We start from the raw sequence: 25,489 nt of genomic DNA, 5'->3' as shown, positions 1-25,489 counted from the left end.
TTTAAATATGAACATTAGTATATAATCATTATTTAAAAGAGCATATGGAGAGGTTAGCGCATATCAGTCATAACTAAATAGACACTAGGGATAATTCGACCGAGCGCTGATCCCGAGAAGTTTGATACATTAATAAACATCATGATTTTGTTCCAACCTCTTGTTCTAACGAGATCCTGGACTTGCTGAATCCCGAGATGATGCTCCCTTTGGTTTTCAGGACGTCGACGTCTCGCCACGATACCCGCCATCTCATGTCCTTGTTGGCTTTACGTCGGCTTGAAACCAATGTGTAAAGTTTAAAGTTACAAAGCACATTTTTGGTCTACTAAAAAAACACGCGAGGAAGCATAATATGCATATTAGCACTTTACGTCTTGCTTTCTGACTTGTACATTTTGCATTCTGACTTGAACATCTTGCTTTCTTACTTGTACATTTTGCACTCTGACTTGAACATCTTGCTTTCTTACTTGTACATTTTGCACTCTGACTTGAACATCTTGCTTTCTTTCTTGTACATTTTGCACTCTGACTTGAACATCTTGCTTTCTTTCTTGTACATTTTGCACTCTGACTTGAACATCTTGCTTTCTTACTTGTACATTTTGCACTCTGACTTGAACATCTTGCTTTCTTCCTTGTACAGTTTGCATTTTGACTTAAACATCTTGCTTTCTTACTTGTACATTTTGCATTCTGACTTGAACATCTTGCTTTCTTTCTTGTACATTTTGCATTATGACGTGAACATCTTGCTTTCTTACTTGTACAGTTTGCATTCTGACTTAAAATCTTTCTTTCTTACTTGTACATTTTGCATTCTGACTTGAACATCTTGCTTTCTTACTTGTACAGTTTGCACTCTGACTTGAACATCTTGCTTTCTTACTTGTACTTTTTGCATTCTGACTTGTACAACTTGCTTTCTTACTTGTACTTTTTGCATTCTGACTTGAACAACTTGCTTTCTTACTTGTACTTTTTGCACTCTGGCTTGTACAACTTGCTTTCTTACTTGTACTTTTTGCATTCTGACTTGAACATTTTGCATTCTGACTGGAACAACTTGCTTTCTTACTTGAACAACTTGCTTTCTTACTTGTACAACTTGCTTTCTTACTTGTACTTTTTGCATTCTGACTTGTACAACTTGCTTTCTTACTTGTACTTTTTGCATTCTGACTTGTACAACTTGCTTTCTTACTTGTACTTTTTGCATTCTGACTTGTACAACTTGCTTTCTTACTTGTACTTTTTGCATTCTGACTTGAACATTTTGCATTCTGACTGGAACAACTTGCTTTCTTACTTGAACAACTTGCTTTCTTACTTGTACAACTTGCTTTCTTACTTGTACTTTTTGCATTCTGACTTGTACAACTTGCTTTCTTACTTGTACATTTTGCATTCTGACTTGTACAACTTGCTTTCTTACTTGTACTTTTTGCACTCTGACTTGAACTTTTTGCATTTTGACTGGAACAACTTGCTTTCTTACTTGTACATTTTGCATTCTGACTTGTACTTTTTGCATTCTGACTTGAACAACTTGCTTTCTTATTTGTACTTTTTGCATTCTGACTTGTACAACTTGCTTTCTTACTTGTACATTTTGCATTCTGACTTGTACTTTTTGCATTCTGACTGGAACAACTTGCTTTCTTACTTGAACAACTTGCTTTCTTCCTTGTACATTTTGCATTCTGACTTGTACTTTTTGCATTCTGACTTGTACAACTTGCTTTCTTACTTGTACTTTTTGCATTCTGACGTGTACAGTTTGCACTCTGACTTGTACAACTTGCTTTCTTGCTTGAACAACTTGCTTTCTTACTTGTACATTTTGCATTCTGACTTGAACAACTTGCTTTCTTACCTGTACATTTTGCACTCTGACTTGTACAACTTGCTTTCTTACTTGAACAACTTGCTTTCTTACTTGTACTTTTTGCATTCTGACTTGAACAACTTGCTTTCTTATTTGTACATTTTGCATTCTGACTTGTACAACTTGCTTTCTTACATGAACAACTTGCTTTCTTACTTGTACTTTTTGCATTCTGACTTGAACAACTTGCTTTCTTACTTGTACATTTTGCACTCTGACTTGAACAACTTGCTTTCTTACTTGTACATTTTGCATTCTGACTGGAACTTTTTGCATTCTGACTGGAACAACTTGCTTTCTTAATTGAACAACTTGCTTTCTTACTTGTACATTTTGCATTCTGACTTGAACATCTTGCTTTTTTACTTGTACATTTTGCATTCTGACTTGTACTTTTTGCATCCTGACTTGAACAACTTGCTTTCTTACTTGTACTTTTTGCACTCTGACTTGAACATCTTGCTTTCTTACTTGTACTTTTTGCATTCTGACTTGTACAACTTGCTTTCTTATCTGTACAGTTTGCACTCTGACTTGAACATCTTGCTTTCTTACTTGTACTTTTTGCATTCTGACTGGAACTTTTTGCATTCTGACTGGAACAACTTGCTTTCTTACTTGAACAACTTGCTTTCTTACTTGTACAGTTTGCATTCTGACTTGAACATCTTGCTTTCTTACTTGTACATTTTGCATTCTGACTTGTACTTTTTGCATTCTGACTTGTACAACTTGCTTTCTTACTTGTACTTTTTGCACTCTGACTTGAACATCTTGCTTTCTTACTTGTACTTTTTGCATTCTGATTTGTACAACTTGCTTTCTTACTTGTACAGTTTGCACTCTGACTTGAACATCTTGCTTTCTTACTTGTACTTTTTGCATTCTGACTTGTACAACTTGCTTTCTTACTTGTACAGTTTGCACTCTGACTTGAACATCTTGCTTTCTTACTTGTACAGTTTGCACTCTAACTTGTACTTTTTGCATTCTGACTTGTACAACTTGCTTTCTTACTTGTACATTTTGCATTCTGACTGGAACTTTTTGCATTCTGACTGGAACAACTTGCTTTCTTACTTGAACAACTTGCTTTCTTACTTGTACAGTTTGCATTCTGACTTGAACATCTTGCTTTTTTACTTGTACATTTTGCATTCTGACTTGTACTTTTTGCATCCTGACTTGAACAACTTGCTTTCTTACTTGTACTTTTTGCACTCTGACTTGAACATCTTGCTTTCTTACTTGTACTTTTTCCATTCTGATTTGTACAACTTGCTTTCTTACTTGTACAGTTTGCACTCTGACTTGAACATCTTGCTTTCTTACTTGTACTTTTTGCATTCTGACTTGTACAACTTGCTTTCTTACTTGTACAGTTTGCACTCTGACTTGAACATCTTGCTTTCTTACTTGTACGTTTTGCATTCTTACTTGAACAACTTGCTTTCTTACTTGTACAGTTTGCACTCTGACTTGAACAACTTGCTTTCTTACTTGTACTTTTTGCATTCTGACTTGAACAACTTGCTTTCTTACTTGTACATTTTGCATTCTGACTTGTACAACTTGCTTTCTTCCTTGTACATTTTGCATTCTGACTTGTACTTTTTGCATTCTGACTTGTACAACTTGCTTTCTTACCTGTACTTTTTGCATTCTGACTTGTACTTTTTGCACTCTGACTTGTACAACTTGCTTTTTTTACTTGAACAACTTGCTTTCTTACTTGTACATTTTGCATTCTGACTTGAACAACTTGCTTTCTTACTTGTACATTTTGCACTCTGACTTGTACAACTTGCTTTCTTACTTGAACAACTTGCTTTCTTACTTGTATTTTTTGCATTTTGACTTGAACAACTTGCTTTCTTATTTGTACATTTTGCATTCTGACTTGAACAACTTGCTTTATTACTTGTACAGTTTGCACTCTTACTTGTACTTTTTGCATTTTGACTTGTACAACTTGCTTTCTTCCTTGTACATTTTGAATTCTGACTTGTACAACTTGCTTTCTTACTTGTACAGTTTGCATTCTGACTTGAAATATTTCTTTCTTACTTGTACTTTTTGCATTCTGACTTGAACAACTTGCTTTCTTACTTGTACTTTTTGCATTCTGACTTGAACAACTTGCTTTCTTACTTCTACATTTTGCATTCTGACTTGTACAACTTGCTTTCTTACTTGTACATTTTGCATTCTGACTTGTACAACTTGCTTTCTTACTTGTACATTTTGCATTCTGACTTGAACTTTTTGCATTCTGACTGGAACAACTTGCTTTCTTACTTGAACAACTTGCTTTCTTACTTGTAAATTTTGCATTCTGACTTGTACAACTTGCTTTCTTACTTCTACATTTTGCATTCTGACTTGTACTTTTTGCATTCTGACTTGAACAACTTGCTTTCTTACTTGTACTTTTTCCACTCTGACTTGAACATCTTGCTTTCTTACTTGTTCATTTTGCACTCTGACTTGTACAACTTGCTTTCTTACTTGTACTTTTTGCATTCTGACTTGTACTTTTTGTATTCTGACTGGAACAACTTGCTTTCTTACTTGAAAAACTTGCTTTCTTACTTGTACATTTTGCATTCTGACTTGTACAACTTGCTTTTTTACTTGTACTTTTTGCATTCTGACTTGTACTTTTTGCATTCTGACTGGAACAACTTGCTTTCTTACTTGAACAACTTGCTTTCTTACTTGTACATTTTGCATTCTGACTTGTACAACTTGCTTTCTTACTTGTACATTTTGCATTCTGACTTGTACTTTTTGCATTCTGACTGGAACAACTTGCTTTCTAACTTGTACAGTTTGCACTCTGACTTGAACATCTTGCTTTCTTACTTGTACTTTTTGCATTCTGACTTGTACAACTTGCTTTCTTACTTGTACTTTTTGCATTCTGACTTGTACAACTTGCTTTCTTACTTGTACATTTTGCATTCTGACTTGAACATCTTGCTTTCTTACTTGTACATTTTGCATTCTGACTTGTACTTTTTGCATTCTGACTGAAACAACTTGCTTTCTTACTTGTACAACTTGCGTTCTTACTTGTTCATTCTGCTGTCTTACTTGTACTTTTTGCATTCTGACTTGAACAACTTGCTTTCTTACTTGTACTTTTTGCATTCTGACTTGAACAACTTGCTTTCTTACTTGTACTTTTTGCATTTTGACTTGAACAACTTGCTTTCTTATTTGTACTTTTTGCATTCTGACTTGAACAACTTGCTTTCTTACTTGTACTTTTTGCATTCTGACTTGAACAACTTGCTTTCTTACTTGTACTTTTTGCATTCTGACTTGAACAACTTGCTTTCTTACTTGTACATTTTGCATTCTGACTTGAACAACTTGCTTTCTTACTTGTACTTTTTGCATTCGACTGGGCTAATATTCTTTCCTGACTTATAAGTTCTCCAATTTCAGAGTGAGGAATCAGGTGACAACGGGGCTCGTACATAGGTCAACACGGGTCAAAACCGATGTATTCAAACAAGTAAATGTCGTTAATTTCTAAACAACTTTTTTGACAGAAAAAGATATGAAAATATTTCTAAGCCTATAAACGACTATACTAGTTTTTACTTCTACACGTGTAAAATAGTTTAGATTTGCTTTTATTTTAACGATGCAATCCTTGGTCAAAATTTCAACTTGACGGAATTCAACGGTGTGTGCGCCGTGATTCTTTTTGTTGTACCCATTTCTTAGTAATGAGTAATATTTAAGTCAGACATGCCTTAAAAAGTAAGTTTCGTTCATTTTGAATTTACGCTTTCTGGTGTCAAAAAAAATGGAGATGTTTTACATTCTGCTTCGTGGTATGTTACAAAGTGCTTGCTGTCATCTATTTTTCTTTCATTAGGAGAATGTGAACTTTCTTATTGATTTTCATCAGGTTATCTTAACTATGAAATTAACTTAAATGAATGGAATATAGCATCATGGAAGATGAATATATGATGAATTAAAGCAAGATGTACATGTCAGAACGCAAGATGAATTTCGAACAAATACATGTTTTATATTGGTTTTCTTGTCCATCTCCATACAGTATTGCTTCCCAAAGAATTCTGCACATTTTACCGACTGTACGAATCCCATGACGACAATGTGTGAGAACTCATTGAAAGAAGCCCTTTGTGAAGACAAACTAGATGATAGGCTTCTTGATTACACTGTCCGAAAAACTTGCGGCGGTAACAAGACAACGTGGTGACGTTAAGTGATCAAACAGGAATTAGCCTTATTTCTATCGCGATTGATTGGACACGACACGAACAGTGACAGAGTATATATCAATGGCACGGGCATATTTAGGCCACAGTATTGTTGAAAAGTACATTCAACTGCTGAAGTTTCTATGTGAATGATTTATACCATGCATCAGACGATGAGTTTATTTGAGTTTTCAAGCAAGATGTTTTTATTTAATCCATTACTTGAACTTATTGCTTAAAACAATTTCTTGCTAGAAACTACTGCCACATTTTGTCTGTACGATCTTTGATAAATGCATTACATGAAACATACAACCATATGTTACATGTATACACATTCATGTACCAAAACATAAATAAAACAAGCAAACACCAATACACGCGCCTGTCGTGAGACGAAGCAAAACCAATTACGTTTACTCTATACATACACAAAAAGAAGCACATGTCATGAGATGAAATACAAGCACATATGGCATGAGACGAAATAGAAGCACATGACATGAGACGAAATACAAGCACATGGCATGAGACGAAATACAAGCACATATGGCATGAGACGAAATACAAGCACATGGCGCGAGACGAAATACAAGCACATGGCGCGAGACGAAATAGAAGCACATGGCATGAGACGAAATACAAGCACATATGGCATGAGACGAAATAGAAGCACATGGCATAAGACGAAATACAAGCACATATGGCATGATACGAAATAGAAGCACATATGGCATGATACGAAATAGAAGCACATGGCATGAGACGAAATACAAGTACATGGCGCGAGACGAAATACAAGCACATGGCACATGGCATGAGACGAAATACAAGCACATGGCACATGGCATGAGACGAATTACAGGCACATGGCATGAGAAGAAATACAAGCAAATGGCATGTGACGAAATACAAGCACATATGGCATGAGACGAAATACAAGCACATGGCATGAGACGAAATACAAGCACATGTCATGAGACGAAATACAAGCACATATGGCATGAGACGAAATACAAGCACATGGCATGAGACGAAATACAAGCACATGGCATGAGACGAAATACAAGCACATGGCGCGAGACGAAATACAAGCACATGGCACATGGCATGAGACGAAATACAGGCACATGGCACGAGAAGAAATACAAGCAAATGGCATGTGACGAAATACAGGCACATGGCATGAGACGGAATAGGAGCACATGGCATGAGACGAAATACAAGCACATGTCATGAGACGAAATACAAGCACATATGGCATGAGACAAAATACAGGCACATATCAGGAAACGAAACGGAAACAGAAACACATTTACTTTATATATAAACCAATACACGCAAACGGCATGAAACGAAAGGAACACTGATTACATTTACTCTGCATGCACCAATTCAAGCACATAACATGAGACGAAAAAAGAATTCAAACATAATGTACAAAAAGTACCGTTCAATAGAAGAACTCGGGGTTTAGCTTGTTTTTGTTTCGAGCTCAAACGTTTAACAGTCAGACTGACAAACAATGGGTATTGTTGTTAACAGAAATGTTTTATGACAATTACATGTTACATAAATCACAATAAGATTTCATCGTCTCAGGGATAAATGTTTTCTACATAATATTCGACAAAACAGCACAGCACAACAAGCCAACATGAAATACACACGTGCTACATATTTTAACACGTAACATAGTTTTCACCAATGAAAACACAGACAGGACGCCTTTACTAACCTGTATATGACCTGGGTGATAATGATGAGAACGAGGACAACAATGAGACAGCCGGAAATAATCCCCACAATGGTCTGCGCTGAGAGGGGCTCTAAAGCGAAACATAATTATTACATTCTCACAATTAAAAGATATATGAAGATTTTTCACAGGAAAAGAATGTCTTTTGTCTGGTCGTTCTGCCCTTTACAGACGTAATTTTTCCTCTCCAGCTTTGTTATCGAGGATGTTATTGGAATATAGAACATTAATTGTGGTTTTCTTACAGATAACGCGGTTTCCAATTTGCTAATCAGCAAAAATAAAAGTAGAAAATACATATACAATAAATGTTATAAACATGTACTTGCTAAACATAATAAGGATCTTTCGTTACAAAACGGTGAAAAACATGTGCATTATAATTATGACCTATAAATATATATATTCCTTTCGATCCAGACTGCTATCTGTGTAGCAGAATATATGTCATATTTCATTGGTTTTGGGTTTGGGTCTAAAATTATTCATGAATTCTAATTGTTTCCGGGCAATAAAGAAACTGCCGGCGTTCTGGTGATCTGAACTTTGACGTATAACAGTCAGACAGACAGATGTGTATATTGTCGAAAAGTAAAAGGAAACTTGAAACTCACGGCTGCGCCAATTTTAACATGAATTTCTACCAGTAAAAATCAGATCATATCCAATGGCTGACTAGTCAATAAAAGCTTTAATAACCCTCATCTTTGGAAATGTACCGTGATTAACATGTTAATTGAAATCATATGAACGTAGTCAAAACTTACTTCAACATTTGTATTTTAACTAATGACATTTTTAGATTTTACTTTTGACCAAGAAGGGAGGCTAAGTTGAAAGGCTATTTTTAAAAGCTACTACTACTAGTATGTTGAGAGGTCATTTTAGAAGGCTAGGTTGAAAGGCAACTGGAAAAGGTACACGTATGTCTATTGTCATGTACCATTCACATCATCCCAAGTATTGAGTAGCACGCATCTGAAACTACTAAGAATTTCTGCCGCCTTGTTTCTGTTCTTCTCCTACAAGTTGTCCTGGTTCTCAAGCGCGCTATATACCATAAAATACACGTAAAAGGGTTTCAAACAAGATGTTCCGGTTATCAAGCGCGCTACATACCATAGAAAAACACGTAAAATGGTTTCAAACGAGATGTCCTGGTCACCAAACACGCTTCGAACAATAAAGTACACGTACACTGGTTTCAAACAAACTGCCTTTGCTCTCAAGCACGCTACGAACCATAAAGTACACGTACACAGGTTTCAAACAAGCTGCCTTGGTCCCCAAGCACGCTACGAACCATAAAGTACACGTACACTGGTTTCAAACAAGCTGCCTTGGTCCCCAAGCACGCTACGAACCATAAAGTACACGTACACTGGTTTCAAACGAGATGTCCTGGTCACCAAACACGCTTCGAACAATAAAGTACACGTACACAGGTTTCAAACAAGCTGCCTTTGCTCTCAAGCACGCTACGAACAATAAAGTACACATACTCTGGTTTCAAACAAGCTGCCTTGGTCCCCAAGCACGCTACGAACAATAAAGTACACGTACACTGGTTTCAAACAAGCTGCCTTTGCTCTCAAGCACGCTACGAACAATAAAGTACACATACTCTGGTTTCAAACAAGCGGCCTTGGTCCCCAAGCACGCTACGAACAATAAAGTACACGTACACTGGTTTCAAACAAGCTGCCTTTGCTCTCAAGCACGCTACGAACAATAAAGTACTCATACTCTGGTTTCAAACAAGCTGCCTTGGTCCCCAAGCACGCTACGAACAATAAAGTACACGTACACAGGTTTCAAACAAGCTGCCTTGGTCCCCAAGCACGCTACGAACCATAGAGTTAATGTACAAGGGTATCAATCAAGCTGCCTTTGTCCCCAAGCACGCTACGAACCATAGAGTTAATGTACAAGGATTTCAAACAAGCTGCCTTGGTCCCCAAACACGCTACGAACCGTAAAGTACACGTACACAGGTTTCAAACAAGCTGCCTTGTCCCCAAACACGCTACGAACCATAAAGTTAACGTACACAGGTTTCAAACAAGCTGTCTTGGTCCCCAAGCACGCTACGAACCATAAAGTGCACGTACACAGGTTTCAAACAAGCTGCCTTGGTCCCCAAGCACGCTACGAACCATAAAGTACACGTACACAGGTTTCAAACAAGCTGCCTTGTCCCCAAGCACGCTACGAACCATAAAGTTAACGTATACAGGTTAGAAACAAGCTGCCTTGGTCCCCAAGCACGCTACGAACCATAAAGTACACATACACAAGTTTCAAACAAGCTGCCTTGGTCCCCAAGCACGCTACGAACCATAGAGTTAATGTACAAGGGTATCAATCAAGCTGCCTTTGTCCCCAAGCACGCTACGAACCATAGAGTTAATGTATAAGGATTTCAAACAAGCTGCCTTTGTCCCCAAGCACGCTACGAACCATAGAGTTAATGTACAAGGATTTCAAACAAGCTGCCTTGGTCTCCAAGCACGCTACGAACCATAGAGTTAATGTACAAGGGTATCAAACAAGCCGTTCTGGTTCTTTATAAGAGTTATAACCGATATTCAAAATAGTACCATTTATTTATGAGTGTCTGCGACGCAAATAACGCCTTAATTAGTTATTCACTTCCCGTTGGTATGGCAATATATGTTCTCTGAATGGATGCATTAAAATAAAAAAAAAAGTATTGTACCCTTAAGTAACAATTTTGTTATGACTGCCAATACGATGTGAACTATTAATCAGCGAGATGTGGGCGAATACAAAAATACTTTAATTAGCACTTTCATAACTTAAATAGAACCATTTGATTGTGCAGAAAATACCATTTGCTAATTAGCCAAAATATAATGTTTGGAAACGATACAATTTTAATTCTCAGCGGAAAGCTATAACTCAGTACAAATTTAATGTTTATGTTTCAATATGAAATACATATAAAAATACAGACAAAAACGACCACCTATGTATTTACCTGTGGAAAAATTGCTCTAAAATATCATAAAACTGGCTGACATTTGAAAAAATTAAATGAAAATAAAAAACGCTCTTTTTTCATAATTTACTCTTAAATATAATACACAGTGGTTAATATAAACCTTGATATTTCGCTGTTTTAAACATCAACTAGATATTGTCCGCATGTCCAAATCAAAGTTGTCACGGACAGGGATGGGACACAACTAAATCGACGCCATCTCCGAAATGACGTTTTGTTCGCATACAATTTAGGGCTTGGTGCGCTTTTCTGAAAAACTACAATAAATTGTCATTTCAAGTCATTTCTAGCTAATAAATAAAAATAAAATGTTACTTTAGATTTTTCAGCTGTACTATTTGTAAGTATAATTTCTCAACGCTTTAATCATTACTTTTGATGCAATGCTCCCCCTGGAAGCCGCACGCGGGTATGTCCACTGGCACGCCGTTTGGGAAGCGGACCGTCATACCCGCTTTTGGTTCGTATGCCCTCTTCGATCCGTAAAAAACACCTACCACCTGAAACAACATCTGCTATTTAAAAAAAGACCTCGGAATATATGTAGGACGACAAATAAATTACCATATGGGAATGTTCCAATGCCATTTTATGTTAACGTTTTGTAGAACTTTTGAGGTACTTCTAGGAATTCACGTATGCAGATATAAAATATTTCAAGACTGTTCACTGTTATCACTTTTAGAAAATATTATGGTACCTTGTTTTTCTTCTAAGAAAGAAAGCAATTTGAAATATGCACATAAAAATGACATAACTGTTTTTACTAAATTACCGTAAGCTCATTTCGGACAAACAAATAAGTTTATTTCATTGGTGTTAATTACTAAAGTTCCAGTATTTTACTGTCTCATAGACAAAATTGAAAAGTCAATACATCTGATTTAAACTGATTGTTTCCCTCTGTACCTGAAATGGAGATATAATCTTCGAAAAAAATGATGCAGTAAGACGCTGATGTAAATGATGTAAAAGATCAATGAAATGACACCACATTGTTTTAGGAAAAAATATAGTGTTCCTTTTAGTCTTTGACGTCTGTTTTTACAAATGTTCCATTCATGGGTAAAAACACACACAAATAAATATACCATTAGCAAGGATTGTTTCCAGCTAAATATTTGAACGTATGTACTATTTGAACATGCAGAAATTTGTCTTTTCAAAACATTATAAAACATTCCGAAGTTCTAGTGACGTCAACTAGCACGCACCTGCCATTGCTCGGTGTCAGCATTCAGAAGGTCAAGGACGCGGAAATCAGCAATTCTTGTCCCCTCCTCATCCACGGCAACTGACTGGTTCAAGCCTGTAACATAGATGTATTTGATATTTCCACAATGTAATAAAAACGTGGTGGTACTTGGTATTTTGTCACAAGCCGCCACACAGCATATGCATGCACTTGCTATGCTATATAATACCTCTCCATAGGTCATTGTATAGAATGCATTTGTTTATGACGTCTTCACAACAGGTTATGTAGTTAATAATATAACGTTCTATTCCTCTTCAGCACATGAAGGGCTTAGTCAAAATAGTCAGTCATTTATTAATGTTATTAATAACAATGCCACATTTAAATAACACGTTAACCGAACTGACGACGAAAATAAATTTGAAAACAACAATAACACACTGTTGGAGGATGACATCCTTTAAATTCATGACGTCCAGGTATGACGTCAACCTCCGTCAGCATGTTAACAAACTTACTGTTTATAACAAGACTTACGGATAATTAAATACGGCGTAACTCGACTATGTCCGTTGATAAAAAGCCGTGTCCATAAAAATAACTGTGAATGATAATGGAGTCTACGCCAAAACACTTGACATAATAAAAGGGTTGGATTTTTGTTCTTAGCAGCACAGACCAACATAAATATGTTTTCTTTCAAGTTGTTGGATAGAAGTAGAACTTGAATCATATTTTTTAAAGCGCCGAATTTGGTCTCTATTCACTAGTTTTATTCTGCCGGTTGCAACCCATTACTACTGTCCTAACATTGCATTAACTATACGAACGCCACGCAAATGCCTGACGTCGTATTTCAGATTTCAATAACTCTGAAATCAACAAAATTTTCTGCCTTTTTTATGCTTAATTTCGGAGATTTATTTGTATTTTTTTCTTCTAAATGTTCCCTTTTTTGTAACTCTTTGCCTCACCGCTACCCGTGGGACGCCCATCACGCAAAAGTTGTGTTTGCTTATGACGTAGACTGTCGTATCTACGCTGGCTCGTGGAAAAACTAGTTTCCAAGATGTTTTTAAAAAGTAACTACAGTTTTTCCTAATAGCAGTTCTTAAAGTTGGTATTTGCACTCCTTAGTTTGCAGTGAAAAATATCAAATTGGTAGTTTTACTGCTGTTCTTTAACTGTTAATGTACTGATAAAACCTCAAATTGCACCGAAAAGCAGGATTTTCAAATATGTCAAGTTATATTGATAAACATTCATAAGTAGACATTGAAGATGCTCGCTTCAAGTTGCGATTTCTTAAGACGTTAACTGTAGAAAAAAGTATCTTAGAAACAATTATTTCAAATCAGTTTGAACAGATGCAACTGGCAATTACAAGAGAGATACGCACTTTATTTGTCGCAACTCTCTCACAGATTAATGGCTCATGTTTTGTACAGTGACTTTTTACCGATCACTTTTATACGATTATCCGATGAACGTGCGCACAGCTGGAAACATCTCGATTTTCTATGGAAAATATCATGTTACTACAAGATATTTTAATTTCATTTTCAACTGTTAGGCTTTTGTCGCTTATTTTGTTCGATAATATGACATATGTTTTATGTTTGTATTTTTACCTTTTGTTGGTTTGACATTCTTAATTTGTTTCCTTTAACAATAGAACGAAGTACTCAATGGTTATATTGGTTAATGCTGATTCTTTCTTGAAGAATAGGTCAAAGAATAATGTTGTATCAAATGTAATATCGTTTATTTTTCCTTTATCCAGATCTGCCGGATACTGATTCAGAACAAGTAATCTAAAAAAGGCCTCCAAAGATGTCTTTTGGATCAATTACTTGGTGGTTTAGGAAAGCACATACTACCGAGTTGTTAGATTTGGGTAGATATGAAAAAGTCCAGATATATATGTCATCAAAAAAGTGTTTCTTCCTTCACTTTATGTTATACTTTACTATACTGCACTAGTTTTTGAATTCAAATGTATTACAAAAAAGATCTCAAATGAGTGTTTATTTTGTATCTTTTTTTTTTAAATGAGTTGCAAAGGAATTCATGAGCAAGCATTAACTTTCTTTAGAAGTTTATGTTAATTTGTCTTACAATTACATGACTAGACACACAAAACGTTGAAGGCCAAAAGACTTTCAACGCTTCGAGCGCTTTGATTAAATAACAAGGTTAATAAATTTGATACAAAATAAACACGAATTTGAGATTCTATTTATAACATCACTCAATTACGGTCAAAATCTAGGCGAATGTTTCTACCACACATTCTCGTGTACTACTGCAAAACGTACATTGCTTGTAATTAGGATGCTTCATCCACAGGAAAGAAAATAGTCCGACACAAAAAACATTTTATTTATAATAAAAAATCATAAAATAGCAACCGATTTTCAAAAGTTTCACTTAAATCAACAAAAGAACATATGTTTTAATTAATTAAAATCAGGCACATCAATAATTAAGGGCAAAGTCATAACTGTCTGACGTCATTAGTTATCAAGCGGGTGTGTACATGTAATTGTGCGGTTGAAGTTGGAAAAGACCGTTAGTTTGTATGTATGTTTGTATTTCATGAGACATTGCGGTCAAGGATAACCCGTGAAAATGCAAGCACTTATTTCAAACGGTGTCCTTTGTTGTTGCTTAAGGGACAGCACGGGGAAGAGACAGTGGTGGGAAAGAGGAAGACCGGGTGCGATACCCTACCTCTTTTTCGAAGAGACTCCTTGGTTCTTTACGTGTTCAGTATAAAACACCAATGCACGGGGTACAACTTTCCTGGGTTAAATCAGTACTGAGTACACCACATTTCCAAGCCCGACGCTTTAAATGCCAAACGACAGACAACGGAGCTACTTGTGCCAACTTTTAACGTCATTCGGTATGACGCGGCTAGGGATCGAACCCAAGACCTACCGCTCCGTAGGCGGACGTCTTAACTACAAAAAAGTCGCTTTCAATAGAGCGAATAAGCGATGTAGCTGATGGATTACAGCATGGAAATTTGTAATTTTGATGGATATGCACATGTATATTACTCCGTGAATTGGATCACCAAAATGTTGTAAACTCCACCAGAAAAAATAGAAAATTAAGGCGGAATCAGTGGCTATGTGAACTTGAACATTGCTGGTGAGCTGCATAGACTGGGCAACATTTCGCATATAAGAAGACGGGGTATTTAAATGGAGTACAGGAAATTGGATATGTCCTTGTGTTGATTTGGATGTATGTGGCTATAGTATGTTCTTGTGTCACGATGTTTCCATAATCTGGTTCGCAGGAAAATTGTCATTCAATTTCTGGTCGAGGTATTTTCTGGCGCTGTGATCAGTGAGACGTTTCCTTCTTCTTTTATCACTATTTGTTTAATCGTGAGTTTGTTGACACCAACAGAATTTCTTTTGAAATATCGTTTGTTTTTACAGCGCGTATGAATACATTTTTCTGTGATGCGGCTATCTTATTTGCACAGTTATTACACTAGTTTAAAAAAAATAAAAAATTATTGCATGGGGATATATCACTCCTGTACCGTAAGTTATGTTATACTATTAAAAATACCATAGAAGTTACAAAATCATACCTTCAAAGGTATTGTTGAAGAACGTTCTGGCGATAGCATATCCATCGTCAGCACTTCCGGTTTCTTCGATACTTTTGCTATATGCAGCCCCGAGGTACAAAACCGCCTCATAGAATGCCGCTATAAAATAGTGCACCTGGAAATATTCAAGGGAAAGACATTTTAATTTGCTTACTCCGGTAAGATACTAAGTGACTCATAGCCGCGGAAAATAATGAATCCTGTAACAGAGGCTAAGCACGAGGTAAGAAGATATCGGGACACAAAGCGGTGGTTAGAACAAACATATGCAAACCAAGCAAAGCAACATTTATACCTACATTATCATGATGTAAATGGGGTTTTCTAAATAAGAAATAATTGGGTCGATTTTATAATCGTTTTAACTGAGTAAAACGTGTATGGTTTTATACTAGTGAGGACTCAAACCACATGACTTTGTATCAATAATCTGTATAAGGAATTTGAAGATGTAAAATAAAATCCCTTATAAAAAATCTCCCCTCATATTAAGAAATTTTAACATTGATATACAATAGCACTTTAATTTATCATAAAACAAAAAAAAGACAACATGCTATCTCAGTTCATTTTACAAAAATGCTCAGCAGCTTTCTCTTTAATTCCATCAATCTCTTGTTTATTCTAAAACGTGTATTCATGGAATAACTAGAATATTCTAGAACATTCTAAACAAAACTTGACAAATACATGCTATAAAGATCGTATGGAAGAAGTTTATTTGATTGAATCTAGGTCACCATGCAGATGGAACTATATTATTGACATCGCTTGGAAACGCGACGTCAGTTCTAAATAGGTTTCGACGTTGTACCATATTCAGGGTTACCTGATCAAAATCGACCAGCCAACATTATAATTATTATAAAATAAAACTATAAAATATGTTTGATAAAACGACTTTGATGAACAAACAGTTGTATACACAGATTAAAGAAAAAAGAAACATCAAGATACAGGACAAGGTCTATGTCATGGTGACTATAAGTAATACCTTCAGCTGAAAATCGTTTTCCGATCAATATATGAAGAATGCTTAGGCTCAGGAATCTTAATCTGTCTTAGTAGGTAGGTCATGACTATGATATGAACGCTATTGATTTTTAGGTCGGTGGGTCAAAGGTAAAGGTCGAGGTGACCTTCAGTTGAAAATCGGTTTACACTCAATAGCTGAATAACACTGGCACAGAGACCTGAAACGTTGTACGCAGGTTAGTCATGGAGAGCAGATGAACTCTTTTGCTTTTGAGGTCAGTGTGTCAAAGGTCAAGGTCGTAGTGAAGCTGGAATTTCAAAGTTTCCTATCAATAATTGAAAACCGCTTCAATAGAAACCTCCAACTTGATAGAGGTCCATCAAACATATTTGAGCGTCAGTTGATCAAAGGTCGAGGTCGTGGTGAAATATGAAATCACATGAAGTCATATAAATGACGCACAATTTAGCAGTCAAATTTGCTTCACATGGTCATGCTAGTAAAGCCGTTTATTTCACAGTTTATCTGGTATGATATTGTAACTCTCATCCAGTTGTTTGATTGTGCGTTTATCCTTTAAATTGTGACATTTAATTACTCTTTGGAACCTTGCAGTAGAGCTCTAAAATTGAACGAAATTCGCGCTTGAATATTGAACCCTGCGATATGAAACAATGAAGCTCTTGTCAAGCGACATTATATGGTAACCTGATTACGTTTACTGGGTCAATGCTTTCTTATTTTACCAGAATAATTTGAGTGCAGATTCCATTTACAATTAACTAAGCTTAGCTATTTGTACTGACAAACATCTTGCTTATTTCTATTAAACCAAATAAATGTTAAAACCTAAGCTTAATTAAAAAACAACAATACGAATGATATGACTTCACTAATGCTGTTACTGGTAACAAATGAAATCCATTACGGCATACATGTATTAAGTCCGACTGTTTTCCCATCGGAGCTCAGGCATTTAAATGGAAACACGATGGCTGAATCTCAAAGCGCTTGACCATTATTTCATACGCAAGACAATTATCTAATTGCGGCAAATAGAAAAACATCACGTGCGACTATTTCCGTAAATTGGCGCAATAAGGTAAATACATTGATGTCGTAAATTATCTGATGGCGTAGATATTAAACGATATTTTACCAGCATGTAACCTACTTGTGACTAATTGAACCGCAATTCTTGTTCAAAACATTTTGACGGACATTATCTCAATACTATCAAGATTGATACACAATATTTAAATTTAACACGGAGACATGTTAAAATCAGCGGATTTTGCCATATGATAATAAGACTTGATAATCCCGTTTGAATACCGCATTCGCGGAAAGTGGATATCATAATTATTGCTATTCAGAATTTTTTAGTGCTGACAAGTTATTAAATTCAAAATTATACGACGCTTAACCACGTTCTGACGATTCACTTATGATTTTGTTGATTTAGAAAAAAGGTACGATGCAAATTTATTTTACTTATTTCGATACTACAATCAACTCAATAAGTCAAAATTATTTATCATAGACAAAAAAGAGAGAAAAATCGATCGATTGAGGTAACTCCCCGGCCCTACACCTCTCATACACACACAGAGACCATCGAAAAGCACAACCAAGTTTGCTGAATCTGAAACACAAGGGAACAATGTTTCAATGTAGTATGTTTATTTTACAATAAACTGTTGTGTCAGTATCTGGTGTTACCTCCGCACTGTCTACGGTGAACGTTACCGTGACAGGAACATTCTACAGTAATAATGCATTAGTGCACGTCGCCCATTCGGAATTACTAAATTGCAAGATAAAACACGAATTGTATATTTTCTTTTGGACACAAAACGTTTAAAATACAAAGACATTTCACAGGAAAAAAATATCTAATAATTTTTAAAGGTACAATTTAAAAAAAAAATGCTTGCAAAAAAAACAAATATTTAATTGTTAATTTTATTTAAGGCGGCATTGGCTAATGAGTATCGGCCCGTTTTAATCTTTACATGACTTGAAATTGGAAAAGGATACACTATTGTGCTGTTGTTAGATCTATAGAAAATGCAATTTTAGCCACATTTACCAACAAACATACTTTTGTTCATCAATATTCTGGGCAAAATTCTCTTCGCCACTCCTACGCGGGACCATTTTGTACTCAAACATAACGTTCTTTTAACAGACTTAATACCAATGATAGCATTTTGAAAAAAAAAATCAACAAATTAAGATTTCAAGTAGAAGCAGCTATTTACAAGTATCCGAACTATGGCTACATTTATTATCCAGCTTTAGATTTTTTAGACTGGTTTTAAAAGAAATAATGATTACAACAAGCTATCTGAATTTTCACAAGTTGAAGTCAAGAAATTAGAAAAACTAACAATTTACAAAAATGTCCATGTTTCCATTCTGGGTGAGTGCATACGTGTCATAAAAATAGAAACTACCCTGAGTCCTACAACAGAAATACGGCTTACGTTATTCTAGAAAACAGAGACGTCGACCTTTGTCATATGTCGTCGTTCCCGACCTACCACTTAATCGTGCTCATACATACCCTATCGACACGCAAAACGGCATTTTAGACATTGCAACCAGAAGTGCAAACAGGAAATATGAGTATGTAAATGCGTGTCTTTATAAGCATAGATTGCATGCTCGAAGCATTGACTTCTTTTTACAGACGCCTTAATTTCGTGTTTACTTGAATTAATATAAATGGATTTGTCTAAACAAATGTTAAGGGATGGCGTCAACAAATATCCACTTCCCACGTATTGTCGGTTGTTTTGGATAAAAAATATGAAAAACAGCCTTATTTGATATGCATTCAAACTATGAAGTGATGACTTATGAAATGTATATTGTGTGGTTGTCGTTGGGGTAGTGATGGCTTATGAAATGTGTACTGTGTGGTTGTCGTTGCTGTAGTGATGGCCTATGAAATGTGTACTGTGTGGTTGTCGTTGCTGTAGTGATGGCCTATGAAATGTGTATTGTGTGATTGTCGTTGCTGTAGTGATGGCCTATGAAATGTGTACTGTGTGGTTGTCGTTGGGGTAGTGATGGCCTATGAAATGTGTACTGTGTGGTTGTCGTTGCTGTAGTGATGACCTATGAAATGTGTACTGTGTGATTGTCGTTGCTGTAGTGATGGCCTATGAAATGTGTACTGTGTGGTTGTCGTTGCTGTAGTGATGGCCTATGAAATGTGTACTGTGTGGTTGTCGTTGCTGTAGTGATGGCCTATGAAATGTGTATTGTGTGATTGTCGTTGCTGTAGTGATGGCCTATGAAATGTGTATTGTGTGATTGTCGTTGCTGTAGTGATGGCCTATGAAATGTGTATTGTGTGATTGTCGTTGCTGTAGTGATGACCTATGAAATGTGTATTGTGTGATTGTCGTTGCTGTAGTGATGGCCTATGAAATGTGTATTGTGTGGTTGTCGTTGCTGTAGTGATGACCTATGAAATGTGTATTGTGTGATTGTCGTTGCTGTAGTGATGGCCTATGAAATGTGTATTGTGTGATTGTCGTTGCTGTAGTGATGACCTATGAAATATGTATTGTGTGATTGTCGTTGCTGTAGTGATGGCCTATGAAATGTGTATTGTGTGGTTGTCGTTGCTGTAGTGATGACCTATGAAATGTGTATTGTGTGATTGTCGTTGCTGTAGCGATGACCTATGAAATGTGTATTGTGTGATTGTCGTTGCTGTAGCGATGGCCTATGAAATGTGTGTTTTGTGATTGTCGTTGCTGTAGTGAAGACCTATGAAATGTGTATTGTGTGATTGTCGTTGCTGTAGTGATGACCTATGAAATGTGTACTGTGTGATTGTCGTTACGGTAGTGATGACCTATGAAATGTGTATTGTGTGATTGTCGTTGCTGTAGTGATGGTCTATGAAATATGTACTGTGTGATTGTCGTCGCTGTAGTGATGACCTATGAAATATGTACTGTGTGATTGTCGTCGCTGTAGTGATGACCTATGAAATGTGTACTGTGTGATTGTCGTTGCTGTAGTGATGGCTTATGAAATATGTATTGTGTGATTGTCGTTGCTGTAGTGATGGCCTATGAAATGTGTATTGTGTGATTGTCGTTGCTGTAGTGATGACCTATGAAATGTGTATTGTGTGATTGTCGTTGCTGTAGTGATGGCCTATGAAATGTGTATTGTGTGGTTGTCGTTGCTGTAGTGATGACCTATGAAATGTGTATTGTGTGATTATCGTTGCTGTAGTGATGGCCTATGAAATGTGTATTGTGTGATTGTCGTTGCTGTAGTGATGACCTATGAAATGTGTATTGTGTGATTGTCGTTGCTGTAGTGATGGCCTATGAAATGTGTATTGTGTGGTTGTCGTTGCTGTAGTGATGACCTATGAAATGTGTATTGTGTGATTGTCGTTGCTGTAGCGATGACCTATGAAATGTGTATTGTGTGATTGTCGTTGCTGTAGTGATGGTCTATGAAATGTGTATTGTGTGATTGTCGTTGCTGTAGTGATGACCTATGAAATATGTTTTGTGTGATTGTCGTTGCTGTAGTGATGACCTATGAAATGTGTATTGTGTGAATGTCGTTGCTGTAGTGATGGTCTATGAAATATGTATTGTGTGGTTGTCGTTGCTGTAGTGATGGCTTATGAAATATGTATTGTGTGAATGTCGTTGCTGTAGTGATGGTATATGAAATATGTATTGTGTGATTGTCGTTGCTGTAGTGATGACCTATGAAATGTGTATTGTGTGAATGTCGTTGCTGTAGTGATGGTCTATGAAATATGTATTGTGTGGCTGTCGTTGCTGTAGTGATGGCTTATGAAATATGTATTGTGTGGTTGTCGTTGCTGTAGTGATGGTCTATGAAATATGTATTGTGTGGTTGTCGTTGCTGTAGTGATGGCTTATGAAATATGTATTGTGTGAATGTCGTTGCTGTAGTGATGGTCTATGAAATGTGTATTGTGTGATTGTCGTTGCTGTAGTGATGACCTATGAAATGTGTATTGTGTGAATGTCGTTGCTGTAGTGATGGTCTATGAAATATGTATTGTGTGGTTGTCGTTGCTGTAGTGATGGTCTATGAAATATGTATTGTGTGAATGTCTTTGCTGTAGTGATGGTCTATGAAATATGTATTGTGTGGTTGTCGCTGCTGTAGTGTTGGCCTATGAAATGTGTACTGTGTGATTGTCGTTGCTGTAGTGATGACCTATGAAATATGTACTGTGTGATTGTCGTTGCTGTAGCGATGACCTATGAAATATGTACTCTGTGATTGTCGTTGCTGTAGCGATGACCTATGAAATGTGTATTGTGTGATTGTCGTTGCTGTAGTGATGGTCTATGAAATATGTATTGTGTGATTGTCGTTGCTGTAGCGATGACCTATGAAATATGTACTGTGTGATTGTCGTTGCTGTAGCGATGGCCTATGAAATGTGTATTGTGTGATTGTCGTTGCTGTAGCGATTGCCTATGAAATGTGTATTGTGTGGTTGTCGTTGCTGTAGTGATGGCCTATGAAATGTGTATTGTGTGATTGTCGTTGCTGTAGTGATGGCCTATGAAATATGTATTGTGTGATTGTCGTTGCTGTAGTGATGGTCTATGAAATATGTATTGTGTGATTGTCGTTGCTGTAGTGATGGTCTATGAAATATGTATTGTGTGATTGTCGTCGCTGTAGTGATGACCTATGAAATGTGTACTGTGTAATTGTCGTTGCTGTAGTGATGACCTATGAAATGTGTATTGTGTGATTGTCGTTGCTGTAGTGATGACCTATGAAATGTGTACTATGTGATTGTCGTTGCGGTAGTGATGACCTATGAAATGTGTACTGTGTGATTGTCGTCGCTGTAGTGATGGCCTATGAAATATGTACTGTGTGATTGTCGCTGCTGTAGTGATGACCTATGAAATGTGTACTGTGTGATTGTCGTCGCTGTAGTGATGACCTATGAAATGTGTACTATGTGATTGTCGCTGCTGTAGTGATGACCTATGAAATGTGTACTGTGTGATTGTCGTTGCTGTAGTGATGGCCTATGAAATGTGTACTGTGTGATTGTCGTTGCTGTAGTGATGACCTATGAAATATATATTGTGTGATTGTCGTTGCTGCAGTGATGGCTTATGAAATATATATTGTGTGGTTGTCGTTGCTGACCTATGAAATATGTACTGTGTGGTTGTCGTTGCTGTAGTGATGACCTATGAAATATATATTGTGTGATTGTCGTTGCTGCAGTGATGGCTTATGAAATATATATTGTGTGGTTGTCGTTGCTGACCTATGAAATATGTACTGTGTGGTTGTCGTTGCTGTAGTGATGGCCTATGAAATATGTACTGTGTGGTTGTCGTTGCTGTAGTGATGACCTATGAAATATGTACTGTGTGGTTGTCGTTGCTGTAGTGATGGCCTATGAAATGTGTACTGTGTGATTGTCGTTGCTGTAGTGATGGCCTATGAAATATGTACTGTGTGGTTGTCGTTGCTGTAGTGATGGCCTATGAAATATGTACTGTGTGGTTGTCGTTGCTGTAGTGATGGCCTATGAAATATGTACTGTGTGGTTGTCGTTGCTGTAGTGATGACCTATGAAATGTGTACTGTGTGATTGTCGTCGCTGTAGTGATGACCTATGAAATGTGTATTGTGTGATTGTCGTTGCTGTAGTGATGACCTATGAAATGTGTACTGTGTGGTTGTCGTTGCTGTAGTGATGGCCTATGAAATGTGTACTGTGTGGTTGTCGTTGCTGTAGTGATGGTCTATGAAATATGTATTGTGTGATTGTCGTTGCTGTAGTGATGACCTATGAAATGTGTACTGTGTGATTGTCGTTGCTGTAGTGATGACCTATGAAATGTGTACTGTGTGATTGTCGTCGCTGTAGTGATGACCTATGAAATGTGTACTGTGTGGTTGTCGTTGCTGTAGTGATGACCTATGAAATGTGTATTGTGTGATTGTCGTCGCTGTAGTGATGACCTATGAAATGTGTATTGTGTGATTGTCGTCGCTGTAGCGATGACCTATGAAATGTGTACTGTGTGATTGTCGTCGCTGTAGCGATGACCTATGAAATGTGTACTGTGTGATTGTCGTCGCTGTAGCGATGACCTATGAAATATGCATTGTGTGATTGTCGTTGCTGTAGCGATGACCTATGAAATATGCATTGTGTGATTGTCGTTGCTGTACAGATGACCTATGAAATGTGTACTGGGTGATTGTCGTTGCTGTAGTGATGACCTATGAAATGTGTACTGGGTGATTGTCGTTGCTGTAGTGATGACCTATGAAATGTGTATTGTGTGATTGTCGTTGCTGTAGTGATGACCTATGAAATGTGTACTGTGTGATTGTCGTTGCTGCAGTGATGGCTTATGAAATATATATTGTGTGGTTGTCGTTGCTGACCTATGAAATATGTACTGTGTGGTTGTCGTTGCTGTAGTGATGACCTATGAAATATATATTGTGTGATTGTCGTTGCTGCAGTGATGGCTTATGAAATATATATTGTGTGGTTGTCGTTGCTGACCTATGAAATATGTACTGTGTGGTTGTCGTTGCTGTAGTGATGGCCTATGAAATATGTACTGTGTGGTTGTCGTTGCTGTAGTGATGACCTATGAAATATGTACTGTGTGGTTGTCGTTGCTGTAGTGATGGCCTATGAAATGTGTACTGTGTGATTGTCGTTGCTGTAGTGATGGCCTATGAAATATGTACTGTGTGGTTGTCGTTGCTGTAGTGATGGCCTATGAAATATATATTGTGTGGTTGTCGTTGCTGTAGTGATGGCCTATGAAATATGTACTGTGTGGTTGTCGTTGCTGTAGTGATGACCTATGAAATGTGTACTGTGTGATTGTCGTCGCTGTAGTGATGACCTATGAAATGTGTATTGTGTGATTGTCGTCGCTGTAGTGATGACCTATGAAATGTGTACTGTGTGGTTGTCGTTGCTGTAGTGATGGCCTATGAAATGTGTACTGTGTGGTTGTCGTTGCTGTAGTGATGGTCTATGAAATATGTATTGTGTGATTGTCGTTGCTGTAGTGATGATCTATGAAATGTGTACTGTGTGATTGTCGTTGCTGTAGTGATGACCTATGAAATGTGTACTGTGTGATTGTCGTCGCTGTAGTGATGACCTATGAAATGTGTACTGTGTGGTTGTCGTTGCTGTAGTGATGACCTATGAAATGTGTATTGTGTGATTGTCGTCGCTGTAGTGATGACCTATGAAATGTGTATTGTGTGATTGTCGTCGCTGCAGCGATGACCTATGAAATGTGTACTGTGTGATTGTCGTCGCTGTAGCGATGACCTATGAAATGTGTACTGTGTGATTGTCGTCGCTGTAGCGATGACCTATGAAATATGCATTGTGTGATTGTCGTTGCTGTAGCGATGACCTATGAAATATGCATTGGGTGATTGTCGTTGCTGTACAGATGACCTATGAAATGTGTACTGGGTGATTGTCGTTGCTGTAGTGATGACCTATGAAATGTGTACTGGGTGATTGTTGTTGCTGTAGTGATGACCTATGAAATGTGTATTGGGTGATTGTCGTTGCTGTAGTGATGACCTATGAAATGTGTACTGTGTGATTGTCGTCGCTGTAGTGATGGCCTATGAAATGTGTATTGTGTGATTGTCGTCGCTGTAGTGATGGTCTATGAAATATGTATTATGTGATTGTCGTTGCT

At 36.9% G+C, this 25,489-nt stretch overlaps 1 protein-coding gene across 1 annotated transcript in view; it reads right to left on the bottom strand.

Annotated features, from left to right (window-relative positions):
- Positions 1 to 139: 139 nt before the first annotated feature.
- Positions 140 to 25,489, bottom strand: part of LOC128216163 (atrial natriuretic peptide receptor 1-like) — a 69,141-nt gene continuing 43,791 nt past the window's right edge. Inside the window, exons 7-11 of the mRNA XM_052922742.1 lie at positions 15,734 to 15,869; positions 12,137 to 12,231; positions 11,296 to 11,422; positions 7,877 to 7,967; positions 140 to 278 (exon numbers count right to left, since the gene is read on the bottom strand). Coding sequence (XP_052778702.1) covers positions 140 to 278; positions 7,877 to 7,967; positions 11,296 to 11,422; positions 12,137 to 12,231; positions 15,734 to 15,869 — 588 coding nt within the window. The remainder of the gene's footprint in view (positions 279 to 7,876; positions 7,968 to 11,295; positions 11,423 to 12,136; positions 12,232 to 15,733; positions 15,870 to 25,489) is intronic.

Source organism: Mya arenaria, chromosome 14 (assembly GCF_026914265.1).
Source record: "Mya arenaria isolate MELC-2E11 chromosome 14, ASM2691426v1".
NCBI classification, from domain to species: domain Eukaryota; kingdom Metazoa; phylum Mollusca; class Bivalvia; order Myida; family Myidae; genus Mya; species Mya arenaria.
This window is presented reverse-complemented; position numbering and strand designations above follow the sequence as displayed.